Here is an 18,450-nt window from a genome sequence, read left to right as displayed (position 1 = left end):
TTTGTCTGCTAAAATGTGGGTTCTTTGGAATTGGTGAGTTGATGGGGACTATCCAACCATCTAGAAGTTCACCTAGACATCTATTGCTAAGTTGAGTGGCTGTCTGTACAATCAAGGGTCTGGCTGAGAGTCCATCTGGCTAGAGAGGAGTCTGACTAGGTTAGTCTGTCCACTCACTTGGGGGTAGGTCTGTCTAACTGAGAGGATGTCTGTGTGCCTGTTCAGCTAGGAATTTACTTATGTCTGTCTGTCTGGGAGTCTGTCCACCTAGAGGTCCATCTGGCTGGTGTCTGGCTGGCTGCCTAAGCCAGGAGAGGGGTGTTTTTTCTGGTCTCTCTTGCTGGGGCTGGTCTGTCAGGCTGTTAGTTGATTTCTCTCTCTGACTGGAGGTCCATCCTTCCAGCTGTGGTCTGTCCCTCTGAAGATCTGGCTGTCTTAGGTATATGGCTATCTACTTGTCCCAGTTGGGGGCCCATCTGTCTGCATACCCATCTGGGGATCTTTTTACCTGTTTGAAATCAGTCTGCTGGGTTGTTATACCTGGCTTGGATCTGTCTGAATGGTGACAGCAGGGTGGGGAAGCATCCATCAGTCTTTTTCATGGCCCACCCCTTTCTGTATCCAGCTGAGTGTCTTAAGTGAGAGAGGTTCAATTATCGAGATGAACTAGTGCATTATGGACGATGGGGGCAATTTATAGAAGCCCATCTGTCCATCCTCTTCTTCACACCTGGGAGAACCTGCCTAGTCCCCTGGGGTTGGACCCATTCCTGATGTTTATTCTTGAATCTGTTCACTGCAACCTTACCAGCCATTATCTTCCAACTACCTCCCCCAGCCTCAGGCTTCGAATGCTATAATCACTGGGGCAAAGCCCCTATATTTCCACCCTGAGAAACTTTTATTTTGATCCAGGACCAGCATTCCCATTCCCAGCACTTCACATAGCAGAGCATGGCCGTCAGCAGGGCAGGTGCTCATGGGGGGCAACAGGCAGGCAGCTTGCGCACTCACACCTGGCTCCAGTCAGCAGGGGGTTCCCGGGGCCCTTTAGGCCTTCCAATGCGCAGGTTGAAGCCTGGAAGAAGGGTTTCATGCTGGGGTGTGGAGACATGAGGAAGGTCGTCCTCAAGCCTCCAGGCCCTTGGGGGGGGGGGGGGCTGAAGCCACAACCACAGGACTCGAGGAGTGTGGGCCCCGTGCCACCACCCCTACGCCCCCAAATCCTGGGATTCAGTGGAAGCTGCGGAAGCCCAGCAACCCAGACCTTGACTTACCTAGCCCCCCGGTCTGAGGGCCATCCACCACATCCTCATAGGCGTCCGGCCCGGCAGGGCTCTGGTCGGCAGGAGCTGTGGGCAGAACAACCACCCCCGCCCCCACGGATCGACTCAGCCCCACGGAGCCCTGGCACACACTGGGGGCACCGTCCCGCGCCGCCGGGGCCTGGGGGGGGGGGGGGGCGGGTGTCGCCGCGGAGGGCTAGCCCTGGACCGGCTGGCGTCGCCACGGACTCGGGCCAGCTCTGGGCACTTCCGACCGTGGCAGGGGCCCTGGTCCGCGTGCCGCGCGGCAACTGCCCCAGAGGCGTGGCCCGGCCGGCAGCGCTGCGGGGCAGGGGACCCCAGCCAGCCGCGTCTGGGGCAGGGGAGGTGGGGGCAGGGGAGGTGGGGGCCGGCCCTCCCGCCTCGCGCCGCGACCCGCCGCGACTCACCGCCGCCGGGCAGCAGCCCCCGCGCGTCCTCCGCGTGCGCCGGCGGCCTCCGGGCGCGCGGCCTCACCTGGCTGTACAGCGGCGCCTCGCCCGCGCCCGCGCCCGCGGCCCGCGCCCCCGCCCCCGCCCCCGCCCCGGGGCCCGCCGGCGCCCCGCGCTTCTGCACCACCGCGTACGTGTCGGCCATGGCGAGGCCCGGGGGCGCGGGCTCCGAGATGCTCCCGCGGGCGCGGAGGGCGGGGAGGAAGTGGAACGCCTGGGCCGGAGGAGGGGGCGGGGAGCGCGGCTTCCGTTCCGCCCGCGCGGCGGCCGCGGGGCCCGCGGAGCCCGCGGGCTGGGCTCAGGGCTCTGCGCTCCGGGCCCGGGCTCTGCGGCTGCGGCGCCGGCCAGGTCGGTGGACGGGGCAGGCGGACAGCGCGCAGGTGAACGGGGCGGGGTACTGGTGTTGCGGGGGGCTCACTTCTGGGTAGACGTTTGAGTCAAAGAATGAGGAAGTGGCACCTAAAGGGGAGGGAGGGATAGGCTCAAAATGGTGCGCTGGTCTCAAGGACGAGGGGCTGAAATCCGCCGCAAAGGGAGAGGGACCCTGTGTCCCCAGCACCTGACACGAGGCCTGACACGTGGGCAGCATCAAGAAATATTTGCGAAATTAATGACCGGGGAAGCAAAGAAAGGGCTAACCAGGGGCTCGTCTCAGAAGCAGAGGCAGTGGGATCTCTGGGATCAAAGTGTCCTTTTGGGGCTGGTTCCCCGACTCAATTCAAAGAGCCAGTGAATATTTGGTAGACTAAACATGGAAGGGCTGGTGTTTCAAGGGCAAGGGAAGGGTTAGCCTCTGAGGCTGAGAAATTAGGAAGGGAAGAATGAGGAGATGGAGCTGGGTACCTGAGGACCTCGCCAACTGGGCGTGGTGTGGTGGTAAGGGCCAGGGAGGTCTGGAAGGACAGGGCGTCCTCGTAGACTGGGGCACAATGCTGGGGAAAGACAGGAGGGGAGGGGTATGAAGCTTGGAGGAAACTGGCCAGACCCCTGCTGAAGGTGACCATGGACTCTGTGTGAGGGGCAAGGACAGGGGCAGGGGTGGGGCGGGGGTGGGTGGGAGGATTGAGCTTAAGAGGAATAGTCTGATAAGGCAGCAAGGAGGATATCATTGTCAGCCCTGCTCCCAGAAGGAGTCCATGGGCTAGATGCAATGATGGTGGCCAAAGACTTCTACTCTGGGTCCTGGTCTCTGAGGGTGTTGATGGTGGACAGGAAGACAGTAGGAAGGGGGCCTCAGTATCTCCTTGAAATTCTGGCAAAGAGGGTTGGTATTTTGGAGTGCTGAGAACATCTGAGCCACTGTGTGGTATAGGAACCTGTACTGCTCCTGGTAGGGGAAGAGGAATCATCAAAAAGGGAAGACAAGAGGAGGAGGGATGTGACCTTGGATTGAGGAGACTGAGCCTCTCACCTCTGTCTGCACAGCTGCAGGCCTCTGGTTTCTCATCTCCAGGACCACGTTGAAGAGGCTAAAGTTAGGTGGGATCATCTGGAGCAGAGAGAGCACATGAGCAGGACCTGGTGGGCATTGGACCTGTACTGCACATAACCACACACATGCCCTATTCGTACCTGGGTCAGGAGTAACTGTCTCACATAATCCACAGTGCACAGGACACCTGTTCACCCACAACCCACACTGACAAGCAAGAGTAAGTGTAAGCTTGGTCAGGACCTGTCCACAACCCCTTTTATATGGGGCATTTGAAGTTGGGAGTGAAGGCCATAATGAAGGATCCCCTGCAGCACCTTTTGATTCTCAGAATCCCCAGATTACAATTTAAAAGAAAAAACTTTTTAATTGCTTATATTTGTTGAGCATCAACTTTGTGCTTACTCTCCAGCAGGCAGTCTGTGCTCAATAAATGCTAAATTTCAGTTGATGCAGCATGAGCTAGTGTGGCTTCAGGTTTTTCAAAAGAGGCCCTCAAACTGTGATACTGACTTCAGGCCCTGCACTGACCTCCCTACTTCCCTCCCCCACTCCTAATCACCTCTGTCTCACCAGACCCCCATAAAACCCATTTCTTTAACCTGCAGTGGACACAGAGGGGGCTGGGGCCAGATCCCTGGAGGCGACGGGCTTCCTCCACCATGGTGAGCACATGTTCAGGACTGCTAGGGACTCCTCTGTCTGGCCAGGACATATATTGCAACTGATACACAGAAGGGCATTTCTGAAACACGGGAAAAGAGAGGCAGATTTTAAAAAAGCATGTATGGAGCATCTACTACATGTCAGACATCGTCCGTTTAAATCCACCAGGTAGTAACGGAGGAGATAGGTATTATTGCTAATGCCCATTTTACAAATGAGAAAACAAACAGGAAACAGCTCTGCCCTTATGGGAGCCTCCGCCTCCCCTTTCAGTACCTTCTGAAAAGTGACCTGGAGGGTCCTGAGCACGATGTCTGTATTCAGCCGTGTCTCCCTTGTCTGAGGATGTGGGGCAGGTGGGAAGAGAGAGGAGAACAAAGGTGCCAAAAGACATTTACAGCAAACAAAGCATTTCTGATTAAAAATCAAAGTCAAACAACATATTTTAAAAAATGCATTTGGCTCAAACGTCTTCCATGGCTTTCCTGAAGGAAACATTTGATAGAGGGGAGAAAGAATTGTGATTTAAAACTCCAACAAGCTCATTTATGGTGGGGGAAAAAAAAAGATTTCTTTTGTTGTACAGCAAGAGTTTTATTGTACTTATTATGTACCAACTATACATGACTTGAAGTGAGAGATTTTCTGGAGTTCTGAAATGGTAAAGGAAATAAGGATTTTAAGGACCTAACCAGGCATTTATATAACAGAGATAACCATGATCATAGTCAGAATGCAAAAGCAATGTACATATGGAGTTCTGACTATTTGCATGCTAATACCAGAGAGTGCCCTGCAGTGTGAGGGGGCTGTGGAAAAACTATTCATCCTTTCAGGCCCAATCCAAAAGCTTCCCTGAGAATCTTCTGTGAAACCTCCCTTCATAAAACACCATTCCCACCTCTGCCCCAGCTCACCAGGGTGATGCAAAAAAGCCCAATCTGTAGTGGTTCCCGTTCTCGGGCCCAGAAAATGCTCACACTTTTTCTGCAAAAGCCAAGGGAGAAAGGGCAGGGAGTGAAGAGCAGTAGTCTGCTTTATAGAGTTCCATATCTATACACCTACACCCTCACAGGACACCTCAGGCATTGCTGGTGGAAGCACATATAGCTGCAGCTTTAATGCATGCCAGCTGGCAGCGCCCTGTCAGATCAAACACACAGACACAGTGGAGACTTGAGCTTCTGACTATGTAGGAGGAAGACAGGTCAGAATGCTCTCATATGGTAAACAACTAAAAAGCTGGACAGAACATATGTGCCACTATTTTCAGACATTGGGAAACAGGCATTGCAGGATTGTTATTACTGAACAAAGAGAAACACATAGGTTAAATCTTATGACTGCCCCAGGTTACTGCCTAGAGGCAATCACCAGGCAGGACATGGAGAGTCCAATGATCCCACTGAATTGAGGAGCCAGAGATCATGGCTCAGGAAGGCCAAAGCATCTAGAATCGGAAGGGCAGAGTCCTGGAAAGAACAGAGGCATGCAAACAAAAGTTTAAAAAGTCCAGAGATCTGCATATGGTCCCCTTGAGTATTATTAGCTAAATAATAATCTGAGCATCATGAAACTCCATGAAGCCAAGCAAGAATAACTTCCCATGAAAGAATAACTAAGGACCTAAGATGAACATTTCCTGTAATGTTCAGAATAGGACAGAAATAATTTATATTCTCTCCAGCCAGAGTGGAGAGACCTGATTGACTATAAGGGCATTCAATAGGGAACCAAGAAGGATCACATACATATTAGAAGTAGAGTGAAATTAGTTCTAGAGTAAAGGCCGCTCTAGACCTGCCCTACAAAAGCTTTAAAACAAACCTTAAAGTGATCAAACATCCAAAAGTAACTTAACTGTCTTCCAGAAAAAGTCCAATGCTCTTTAAAGGAAGACTATAAAATCCAACAGTTACCTGCGTAAAATTAGAAATGTCCAGCATCCAATAAAATTACTAGACATACAAAGACACAAGAAAACATGATCCATAACCAGGAGAAAAATATGTAAACAGAAGATCCAATAGGGATGAAGAAAGAATTAGACAAAGACCTTTAAGCAATTAAAAAAAATATTTTAAATATACTTGAAGATGAAAAGGAAAACACAAACATAATGAAAGTGAAACAAAAGATATATATATAAAAAAAAAACCTAAATGGAGGTCTTTAGACCCCATTAGAGGGGAAAATAAAATACATGAAATAAAAAATTCACTGTAAAATAGCAGATTAGACACAGAAGATCAATAAACACAAAGATATGGCAATAGAAACTATTTAAAATGAAAAAAAGGGATGCGTGGATGGCTTAGTGTTGAGCATCTGCCTTCAGCTCAGATCGTGATCTCAGGGTCCTGGGATGGAGTCCCGCATGGGGCTCCTTCCAGGGGCCAGCTTCTCCCTCTGCCTATGTCTCTGCCTCTCTCTTTGTGTCTTTCATGAATAAATAAATAAAATCTTTCTTAAAAAATGAAAAAAAGAAAAAAAAATTACTAGGGAAAAATGAACAAAGAGTCAATTACCTGTGGAAATATACCAAATGGTATGCACAATGTATGCATATCTGGAGTCCAGAAGAAGGAGAGGAGAGAGAGGAGAACAGAAAATACATTTGATACTACACTTGATCTTAGCCAAAAGGATGAGAAGCGATGAGAAACTACATTTGAAAAAATAATCATTGGAAACTTTTCCAAATTTGATGAAACCACAAACCCACAAAGCCAAGAAAGTCAACCATAGAGAGAATAAACATAAGGAAAGCCATATCAAGGCAGATCATGATCAAATTGCAGAGAGACAGAGAGAGAGAACTTAAAAGCATCACACACAAAAGGACATATTACATGTTAAGGAACAAAGACAAGAATGACAGAATTTTGTCAGAAACTGCAAGCCAGAGGTCAAAGGTGTGACATTCTAAAAATGCTGAAGTTAAAAAACCTTTCAGACAAACAAAAGCTGAGAGAATTTATCACAAACAAATCGGTACTGTGAGAAATATTAAGGTAAGCTGTTTGTACAAAAGGAACATAATACTAGATGAAATATGGATGAACACAAAAGAATGAAGAGTATAGAAAAAGCAAATATGTGGCAAAATGTAAAGGATATTTCTTCATTTTTAATATTTTTTAAAAAGGTAATCTAGTGAATTTTGCCAAACAAGAAGAATTAATAGCAATTATTCACAAATTTTTTCCAAAAAAAATTGAAGGACCATTTTCCAATATATTGTATGAGGCCAGTATTAATCTGATACCAAAACCAGACATAAACATCACAAGAAAAGAATGATACTGACCAATCTCATTAATACAGTCACAAAAATCCTCAACAAAATACCAGCAAAGGGTTATACACCATGACAAAATTGGATTTCTCCCAGGAATGAAAGATTGGTTCTCTATATAAAAAAATCAATTAATATCATATACCATATTAATAGAAAATAAAATAAAAATACATGATCATTTGAATAGATACAGAAATTTTTTTTTATAAAATCCAACACCCTTTCATGATACAAGTACAAAAGAAACTAGGAAAAGAAGGAAACTCCTTAGCCTGATTAAAACAACAGCAACACTAATACACACATCTACAAACAAAACAAAACAAAATCCACAACCAATCCTTAGATTTATGGTGAAAGACTGAATGTTTTGCCCCTAAAGTCAGGTTGCACTTGCCACTTCTGTTCAACTTTGTACTGAAAGATCTAGTCAGTGAAGATAGGAGAAAAGAAATGGAAGACAGGAGGGAGGAAGGAAGGAAGGAAGATGGAAGGAAGAGTATTGAATTAGAAAAGAAGCAGCAAAATCATCTCAATTTGCAGACGACATCATATTACATATGGAAAACCCTAAGTTTTCCACACAACCACACCCACACGATTAAAGCTCATAAATGAGTTCAGCAAGGTTGCAGGATATAATATCAATACAGAAAAATCAACTATATTTCTATATAGTGAAAACTATTTGTTTGCAATAAGGAAACTGAAAATGAAATTAAGAAAATTACTCCATTTACAATAGTATCAGAAAGTATAAACTACTTAGAAATAAATTTAACAAAAGTGCAAGATTTCTAAACTAAACACTATAAACATTGCTAAGAGAAATTAAAGAGGACTTAAATAAATGGAAAAATATCCATGTTCATGGAATGGAAGACAATACTGTTAAAATGGCAACAGCTCCCAAATTGATAGATTCAATGCATTCATTATCAAAATCCCAGAAGGCTTTTTGAAGATATTGGCAAGCTGATCTTAACATTAATACATTAACATTAATGAATGTGTCATAGATACCTAAGACCACCCTCACGTTTGATAATTACTAGCGGGATTCACAGGACTCCGCATAGAGTTATGCTCATGGTTATGATTTATTACAATGAAAAGATACAGAATAAAATCAGCAAAGGGAAAAGATGCACAGGGCAAAGTGAGGGAAACGAGGTTCCTACTTCCAAGAGTCTTCTCCCAGTGAAGTTGCATGCAGTGTGCTTAATTCCCCCAGCAATGATTTGTGGCAACATGTATGTATGTCCACAGGGAAGTTCATTAGGCAATCCGTCCCTAGGGTTTTCACTAGGGCACTCCATGTGGTATGCAGGCACCCTCTGATTAGCATGTATTGAAACTTCAGGCTCCCAGAAGGGAGAGCAGGTGTTCACATAAACCATACTGTTTATATAAACAGTTCCAGCATACGGAGCCACTTTTACTAGAAACCCAATTTCTAGGCAGGAGCTGATCAGTAGGTCAGTAGGAAGGTCTTTTTAAATCATAAGCCTGCTATCTTACTCTTTTCTGCATAGCAAGTGACCCAGAAAAGTCAAAACGATCTTGAAAAAAAAAAAAGAAATTTTGGGTCCCATAAAAGAAATTTTGGGACCCAAAATTTGGGTCACTCAGCAGTTGGGTGGCTCAGCAGTTGAGCATCTGCCTTTGGCTCAGAGCATGGTCCTGGAGTCCTGGCGTGGAGTCCCATATTGTGCTCCCTCAGAGGAGCCTGCTTCTCTCTCTACCTATGTCTCTGCTTCTCTCTCTGTGTCTCTCATGAATAAATAAATAAAATTATTTTTTAAAAAAAGAAAAAAGAAGAGATTTAGAGGACTCACACTTCTTGATTTCAAAACTTACTATAAAGTTACAATAATAAAAAATGTATAGTACTGGTATGAAGACATACCAATCAATGGAATAGAATTGAGAGTCCATATATAAACCCTTACATTTATAATAAATTGATTTTATACAAGAATAACAAGATTATTCAATGGGAAAAAGACAAATAACAAGTGTTGGTGAGGATATGAAGAATTTGAATCCTCATACATTGCTGATTGGAATGTAAAATGATATAGCTGTGGAAAACAGTTTGACAGTTCCTCAAAATATTAAGAATAGAGTTACCACATGATGTAACAATTCCACTTCTAGGTATATACCCAAGAGAATTGAAAACATACTTCTACACAAAAACTTGCACACAAACGTTCATAGCAGCATTATTCATAATAGCCAAAAGTGGAAACAAGTCACATTCTATAAACTGAATAAGTTTAAGAATAACTTAAGTGAATAAATAAAATGTAATAGATACATTCAATGGAATACTGTTCAGCAATGAAAAGGAGTTAAGTACTGACACATGCTATAATATGCGTGAATTTTAAAAACATGCTAACTGAAAGGATCCAGTCACAAACACAACATATCATATGATTCAGTTTATTTATTTATTTTTTTTTTTATGATTCAGTTTATATGAAAAGTCCAGAGTAGTCAAACCTATAGGGATGAAAAATAGAGTAGGGGTTACCTACGGTGGAGAAATGGGGAGTAATGGCCATAGATACAAGATTTCTTTGTGGGGTGATGAAAATGTTCTAAAATTTATTGGCAGTGATGGTTACATAACTCAGGAATATACTAAAAACAATTGAATTGCACACTTCAATGGATAAATTTCATCTTGATAAAGGTGTTTTTAAAAAGAGATTATTTTGATTCAGTCCCAATAGTTTTTGCTTTTATGTCCTTTGCCTCAGGAGACATATCAAGAAGGATGTTGCTATGACCAATGCCAGAGAAATTACTGCCTGTACTCTCTTCTACAATTTTTATGGTTTTGGGTCTCACATGTAAGTATTTAATCCATTATGAGTTTATTTTTGTGTATAGTGGAAGAAAGTCGTCTCCTTCCTTCCTTCCTTCCTTCCTTCCTTCCTTCCTTCCTTCCTTCCTTCTTCCTTCCTTCCTTCCTTTCTTTCTTTCTTTCTTTCTTTCTCTTTCTTTCTTTCTTTCTTCTTTCTTCTTTCTCTGTGTCTTTACTTTCTTTCTTTTTTGCATGTAGATATCTAGTTTTCCCAGCACATGTATTGATAAGACTCTTTTTCCCATTGCATATTCTTGCCTCTTTTGTTGAAGATTAATAGATTAATTGACTATATACTCATGGGTTTATTTCTGGACTTTCTGTCCTATTCCATCGATTTATGTGTCTATTTTTATGGTGTAGCATAGTGTTTTGATTACTACATCTTTGTAGTATAACTTAAAATCTGGAATTGTGATTTGAATCACATACTTTGGCTAGTATGGACATTTTAACAATATTTCTTCTTCCAATCCATGAGCATGGAATATCTTTCCATTTGTGTCATCTTCAATTTTCTTTTATTCAGTGTTTTATAGTTTTCAGTGTAAAGGTTTCTCACTTCCTTGGTTAAGTTTATTCTGAGGTATTTTATTATATTTGGTGCAACTGTAAATCGGATTGTTTTCTTAATTTCTTTTTCTGCTGCTTCATTATTAGTATATAGAAATACAATGGAATTCTGTTTATTGATTTTGTATCCTGCGACCTTACTGAATTCATTTATCAGTTTTAGCATTTTTTTTTTTTGGTATAATCTTTAGGGTTTTCTATATATAGTATTGTGTCATCTGCAAATAGTGAAAGTTTTACTTCTTGCTTACCAATTTGGATGCCTATTCCTTTTTTTATCTGATTGCCATGGCAAAATAAAAAGCTTCTGTTTAATGAAGGAAAGAAACAAAACTAAAAAAAAACCCAACCTATTTAATGGGAAAAGTATTTGCAAATATGTATCGGATAAAGGGTTAGTATACAAAATACATAAAGAACTGATTCAACCCTACAGCCAAAAACCAAATAATCCAATTTAAAAATGGACAGAAGACATCCAAATGGCCAAAAGACACAAGAAAAGATGCTCACTCAACATCACTCATCATCAAGGAAATTCAAACCAAAACTACAATGAGAGGGACACCTAAGTGGCTCAGTGGTTGAGCTCCTGCCTTCAGCTCAGGTTGTGATCCTGGGGTCTTGGGATTGTGTCCCACATTGGGCTATCCACAGGGAGTCTGCTTCTCCCTCTGCCTATGTCTCTGCTTCTCTCTGTGTGTCTCTCATGAATAAATAAATAAAATCTTTTAAAAAAGTAAAAGAATGGAAAAATATATCATGCACACTTTAGCACAATTTAAATGGCTATAGTAATATCAAAGTACACTTCAGAAAAGGAATATTAACAGAAATAGAAAGGAACCTTACATATTGGAAAAGGGATTGATTCATCAGGAAGACATAATCCTAACTGTGTATGCACTCAATTACAAAGTTTTAAAATAGCTGAAGTAGAAACTGACAGAAGTGAAGAGACAAAAAGATAATTTTAAAATTAGGGACTTAAACATTATTTTAGCAAATAATAGGGCAAGCAGCCCCCCCCCCCAAATCATACAAACAATAAGATTTGAATAATATTTGTCCTAATTGGCAGTTATTGAACAGTTGGAGATCTCATCACTCCTCTCTTAGCAATTGATAAAACATTTAGAGAAAAGAAATTAGGAAAGATTTATAAAATATAGTAAAGATAAAAAGAATATTAACGTGTCTTTCAAAAAAGACACAATACATTTGACTGAATTGATATTTATAGAACACTCCATTCAACAAAAGCAGAATACACATTCTTTTCAAGTGTACCCAGAGTATTTACCAAGATAGACTATATTCATAGCCATAAGACCAGTCCAGTATATTTAAAATGTTTTTTTTTAAGATTTATTTATTCATTCATGATAGACATAGACAGAGAGAGAGGCGCAGAGACACAGGCAGAGGGAGAAGCAAGCTCCATGCCGGGAGCCCGATGCGGGACTTGATCCCGGGACTCCAGGATCGCGCCCTGGGCTAAAGGCAGGTGCCAAACTGCTGAGCCACCCAGGGATCCCCTATTTAAAAGGATTGAAATCATATAAAGTTGTTCTTTGACTACACTAAAAATTAATAACAGGAATACACGTGAGAAAGTCCTCAAATATTTGGAAACTAAGTACAACCATGATCAAATACCATGAGTCAAAGAAGAAATCACAAGGGAAATTAGAATATATTTTGAACTAAATGAAATATAAGATACAATGAATATATCAAGTTTGTGAGATATAGCTAAAGTAGTGCTTAAAGAAAAATAAATAACATTAAATGCTGATATATGAAAAAAGAAAAATCTCAAATCAATGATCTAAATTGAAGAAACTAGAAAAGTAAGAGCAAATTAAACCTAAATAACCATTAGGAAGGAAATGAAAAAGAGGAAAAGTTATTAATGAAATAGGAAATGAAAAAAATAGAGAAAATGAATCAAACCCAAAGCTGGTTCTTTGAAGAAGACAACAACAACAATGACAACAACAACAACAATTGACAAATCTCTAACCCAAAGATGGCTGACATTTTCTATAAAGGGCCAGATAATACACATTTTATACTTTGCAAGCCATTCAATCCACCAAAATTGCAACTACTGAATTCTACCATTTTAGCATAAAAGCGGGTATATACAATATACAAACATATGAGTGTGGCTATATTCTAATACATTTTATTTACCAAAAAAAGGCAACAAGATAGATCCAGTACAACAGCTCATCTTTAGCCAGACTGATGGGAGAGATGGACAGACAAATCACAAATTACCAAAATCAGGAATAAAAAAGGGGCATCACTACAGATTGTACAGACTCCATGATCAGCCATTCATTTCTGGGCTGTACTTACCCCACCCCCCATCCCTGTCTATTGAATAGGCCAGAATGTAGAAATCACGTGCCTTTGATGTGGATATGCATTTACTGAGTAACTAATGTATGCTAACAGACAAAACAAAGATCTCTGAACTCCTGGACTTATCTTCTAATCAAGAAGATAGAGAATAAACAATGTGTAGATTATAGTATATGCTAGAAGTGATAAGAATTGTGAAGAAAAAAGGAAAATAGGACAAGGGAAGGAGAGTTGAAATGCTGGAAGCTTTAAATGGTGTAAAATCCAGGAAAGTCTCACGGAGGAAGTAGCATTTGAGGAAAGATCTTAAGGTGGTAGTAGAGCAAGCCAAGGAGAAGAATATTCCAGGCAGAAGGAGCAGCCAAGGCAGAGGCTCTGAGACAGAGCCATCCCTGTCACATCTGAGCAACACCAAAGGCCAAAATGGCTAGAATGAAATGAATAAAGAGAGAGAGAGGCAAACACAGAGATCAGAACTGTACCAGGGACAGCTTGGTATAGAGCCTTATGGTCTATGGTACAGACTTGTGGTGGGAAGACCAGCAGTAAAGGGGTTGTGAACACTGCAGGGATGAGCACCATGAATAAAAGGGGGGGAAAATCAACCAAAAATTAAAGAGAGCAATAGAGGAGTCACTACAAGAATTGGTCCTTTTGCATCCACATGCAGAAGAATGAAACTGGACCACTCTCTTTCGCCATACACAAAGATAAACTCAAAATGGATGAGAGATCTAAATGTGAGACAAGAGTCCATCAAAATCATAGAATAGAACACAGGCAACACACTTTTTGAACTTGGCCACAGTAACTTCTTGCAAGATACATCCACAAAGGCAAAAGAAACAAAAGCAAAAATGAACTATTGGGACTTCATCAAGATAAGAAGCTTTTGCACAGCAAAGGATACAGTCAACAAAACTAAAAGACAACCTACAGAATGGGAGAAGATATTTGCAAATGACATATCAGATAAAGGGCTAGTTTCCAAAATCTATAAAGAACTTATTAAACTCAACACCAAAGAAACAAACAACCCAATCCTGAAATGGGCAAAAGACATGAAGAGAAATCTCACAGAGGAAGACATAGACATGGCCAACTTGCACATGAGAAAATGCTCTGCATCACTTGCCATCAGGGAAATACAAATCAAAACCACAATGAGATACCACCTCACACCAGTGAGAATGGGGAAAATTAACAAGGCAGGAAACAACAAATGTTGGAGAGGATGCGGAGAAAAGGGAACCCTCTTACACTGTTGGTGGGAATGTGAACTGGTGCAGCCACTCTGGAAAACTGTGTGGAGGTTCCTCAAAGAGTTAAAAATAGACCTGCCCTACGACCCAGCAATTGCACTGTTGGGGATTTACCCCAAAGATTCAGATGCAATGAAACGTCGGGACACCTGCACCCCGATGTTTCTATCAGCAATGGCCACAATAGCCAAACTGTGGAAGGAGCCTCGGTGTCCATCGAAAGATGAATGGATAAAGAAGATGTGGTTTATGTATACAATGGAATATTACTCAGCAATTAGAAACGACAAATACCCACCATTTGCTTCAACGTGGATGGAACTGGAGGGTATTATGCTGAGTGAAATAAGTCAATTGGAGAAGGACAAACAGTGTATGTTCTCATTCATTTGGGGAATATAAAAAATAGTGAAAGGGAATATAAAGGAAGGGAAAAGAAATGTTGGGAAATATCAGGAAGGGAGACAGAACATAAAGACTCCTAACTCTGGGAAATGAACTAGGGGTGGTGGAAGGGGAGGAGGGCGGGGGGTAGAGGGGAATGGGTGACGGGCACTGAGGCGGACACTTGATGGGATGAGCACTGGGTGTTTCTCTGTATGTTGGTAAATTGAACACCAATAAAAATCAATTAAAAAAAAAAAAGAATTGGTCCTTTTGGACCCGAGATTAGGGAGTTGCTAGCAAGATTTCTCTTGCCTCCTTCCTGCACAAGGAATGTATTCTAGAGGGCTAAGAACACCTACCTGCCCATTCTCCATTTCTGGACATGCCATCAAGATTACCTAGACAAGAAAGGGGAAAGAGGAGTGATTTGGGTTAAGGAATTGGTTAGGCCAAGGGAGGACTCCAAATGTTAGCTTCACTTTACCCTCCCCTGAGCTGACCTTGACCCCAAACTCCCAGACCAGGCGCCAGAAGTCTAGCATGTTGTGAGGCAGGAGTCCTTGTGTGGCAATGTAGGCCTGGCTTCCATCAGTGCCCTGGTAAAGGCTAAGTTCACCACCAAGATCTTGCTGTCACCCCTACCATATCCATCCCTCCCTGACTCCCAGCCTGACCCAAATGAAGTTGCCATTGATGTAGTCGCCATGTCCCTCCTCCTGGAGCAGGGAGAGGATCACTTGTGTCTGATCATCTGCCAGTGGGAGAGGTGAGAAAAGTGCTTTGGAATGACAGGGGCACCAAGGTGCTGACAGCCTCCTGGATGAAAGCCAGCAGGATTATTGTACACCCTGCAGGTATCCCACCTGGGTGCATTCATGAGTTGCTTAGGAAGAAATGTAGCCATTGCAAGGATCTGAGAGGGAATGTGCTGGGAGCATACTAGGGTGGACTACACTGCCATGGGGTGGAGGATGTGTGCAGAGCTACACTGACTCTCTCTGGAAGTCCCCAGCTTACACAGCAACACATCTTTGTAGCGGTTCTTCCTCACATTCCCTGGCAGATTGCCAACCTCAGTGGAGCATACACCCTCAGTCTTCCACGCTGCTGAGCCGGCAAGGATGTCCTGGAGGAAGTCACCATGAGCCGAACCCAGGGGAAGGAGGAGAGAGGAAGAGGGGGGCCAGGTCAGGGTTCTTGGGCTCAGAAGCACTTGTAGGGATACAAGGTACCTGGCCTGTGAGAAGTGAGTGCAGACTCTCAAGATAGCATGGTGCCTGGGTAATAGTAGTGATACAATAGTAACAGCAACTCAGAGCACCTTCCCTATGCCAGGCTCTGTGCTAAGGACATTGGATCATTACAAAAGTCACCCTAAGGCGGGGGGGGGGGGGGGGGGGGGAGTAACGACTATGATATGATTGATGTGCCCACGGTAGGTTAAGAAAACCTACATGGTTGAGTAACTTGCAGAAAGTTCCCCCTCCAGGAAGTGCAACAGTGAGGATTGCATTCAAACCTCCCAGCATCTACCCCTTAAACATTCAATCTGTGTTACATTGTATTGTAAACAATTGTAACATAATACGTATTTAATAGAACAAACATGATTGGTATATGATCTATATGACAATATACAATGCATATAAATTATAATGTATAACGTTATTTTTGTAACAAAATATTACAGATACTTTGTTACTGTTCGATTATTATAATTCGTGAAGTGTATTTCCATCAGCAGCAGCTATTAAAAATCAGACGATAATAGAAAATACCCACCAATGTCTACGACGCTGCATTAGCATTCCTTACGCATGGCTTGCATCATCGTGGCATAGTGATGTTTAGAATATTTATAACTAGTGACATAGGCTCCTACAAAGTGAGCGCTCAAGAAGTACTAGGCGTTTTTTGTTGTTGTTGTTGTTGTTGTTTTACCCACACCAGTTCCTCACACCAGTTTAGTCTTTATCGCGTTTTACCCAAGGAGACACTGATGTCCGAGGACCCAGGTGAAGCACCCTAGCCCGGCATCCACACTACCATCCCTCGTCCCTCCCCCCCACCCCGTGGCAGGGCTTCTTGGTTCTTTTCCCCTGACCCCTTCTTCCCCATGACCGCAGAAGTGATCACCGGGGCGCCTGCGGAGGCCCGGGGACTGGCGTCCACTCAAGGGCGGGCCTGCCTTGCTGCGCCGCGCCAGCGTCTCCAGCCCCGCCCAGCAGCCGGACTTCTCCGGGAGCTGCAAGAGGGCACAGGGGCCCAAGGGCGTGTGCGGCACCGCCAGGTTGGGGAGGGGAAAATGGACGTTGAGACGAGGAGAAACCCCTGGATGGAGAGAGGGAGAGACAGAGAGACAGAGAGAGAGAGAGTCCACCGGGCGGCTCCTGGCTCCGCGGGCCGGCGAGGTCCAGGCCAGCGGGAGCGCCCGGCGGGGTCGCGGGCTGCTGGAGCGCGGGGGGCCCGGACCGCAGGCCCCGCCTCCGACCTCGGGACCCGGTGGAAGCGCGCAAAGCCGCCAGGGCGCGCGGGTCGGCTCGGCCTGGCACCGCCCTGAGGCTCGGGGCCTGGCGGCCGCCGTCCACACCCTCCCTCCGGCCGGGAGAACTGGGTCCAGCGCAAGTGCTTCCCTCTTTCGGGGCGCCGGGCATGTGGGTTGAGTCCGGACGATCCCCTGGATCCTCCCCAGACCATCCCAGGCAGGATCCGCTCCCGGGGCCCACCGCCCCCGACGGGGCCCGCGCTGGGCAGGTGGCCGTGCATTCTCGCCTGGCCTCCCGGGTCCAGCGTCCTTGAGCGGTCGGCAGGGCTTCCGGCCAGAGTGGCCGCGGCCGCCCGCCCCGAGGCCCCTGGGGTGGGGGCGCCCCTCGCGCTGAGGGCAGCGGCGGGCCCGAGGGGGGGCGCGGGAGGTCGCCGCGGGCGAAGCTGACACCCAGGCTCTGCTGCTTGGGAGAAAGGCCGGCTGGACGCGCGATTTTCCTGTATTTCCTGAGGTTCCTTTTTCTGGGTTGTGCTAAGAGGAGCTGGGGGCACCAGGATCCTGTCTTACCTTAAGGTTCTCAACCCGCCTAAACCTGCCAGAAAACAGAATCGGGGCCATAGAAGTGGGCTCCAGGGGGAAAGATGTTCTCGACGCTTTCAAAGAACTTCTATTTTCTGTCTCCACACCCTCGCCTTCAGAAAATGGGCGGGAAAAGGCCAGAGGACACCTGTGGACCAAGTTTCCTGGGGCGCTAAGGGGAGGCTGGAGAAGACAGAGGAGCGTAGGGGTCCCACTCTTCTGGGGGTGTCACTGGAGGGGGTGACTGTGCAGTCCACTTTGAGACTGTATAGGTGTCCAAGATTAACCCACGGGGCGCAGTGTCCCATACCTAATTGAGGAGTCAACGGAGTCACTGGTTGTGTATTTAATTCATGAGGGGATTATCAGAGTGTCAAGATAGGGATGGGGAAAGCCTTTTCTTCAAAAAGGCTTTGGTCTTTGGCTTTGCTGTTTCTGGTCTCTGTCCCAGCTGCTTAACTCCATGGCAGTGTGAAAGCAGCCATAGGCAACATGTAAAGAAATAAGTGCGACTACATTCCAATAAAACTATTTGTGGACACTGAAATTTTAATTTCGTGTAATTTTCATGTCACAAAACGTTCGTGTGCGTGCGTGTGTGTGTGTGTGTCTGTGTGTGTATGTGTGGCCTGATGCTGTGGTTTGCTGACCCAGGTTTAAGTAACAGAAGTCAAAGTGGATGATCAGTGGGGATGTTTCATTTATTGAGGGGTTAGGTGGAATCAGTATTTATTAGTTTCATCTCTAAGGGCTCAAAG

General features: G+C 44.6%; 1 protein-coding gene across 1 annotated transcript; it reads right to left on the bottom strand.

The window, feature by feature from the left end:
* Nucleotides 1–882: 882 nt before the first annotated feature.
* On the bottom strand, nucleotides 883–17,394 carry PTPN18 (protein tyrosine phosphatase non-receptor type 18). Its single transcript, XM_072722111.1, is given in 17 exon segments — nucleotides 883–1,078; nucleotides 1,278–1,352; nucleotides 1,715–1,932; nucleotides 2,600–2,687; nucleotides 2,996–3,083; nucleotides 3,168–3,245; nucleotides 3,329–3,395; nucleotides 3,791–3,933; nucleotides 4,131–4,193; nucleotides 4,772–4,825; nucleotides 4,827–4,841; nucleotides 14,988–15,026; nucleotides 15,129–15,224; nucleotides 15,303–15,379; nucleotides 15,646–15,939; nucleotides 16,750–16,873; nucleotides 17,014–17,394. Coding segments are annotated over 17 exon segments (1,968 nt in total). The 3' UTR covers nucleotides 883–1,010.
* Nucleotides 17,395–18,450: the final 1,056 nt, after the last annotated feature.

The sequence above is a fragment of the Vulpes vulpes genome, chromosome 9 (genome assembly GCF_048418805.1).
Source record: "Vulpes vulpes isolate BD-2025 chromosome 9, VulVul3, whole genome shotgun sequence".
NCBI classification, from domain to species: domain Eukaryota; kingdom Metazoa; phylum Chordata; class Mammalia; order Carnivora; family Canidae; genus Vulpes; species Vulpes vulpes.
The sequence above is the reverse complement of the archived record's forward strand: the minus strand, read 5'-3'. Positions and strand labels throughout refer to the sequence as shown.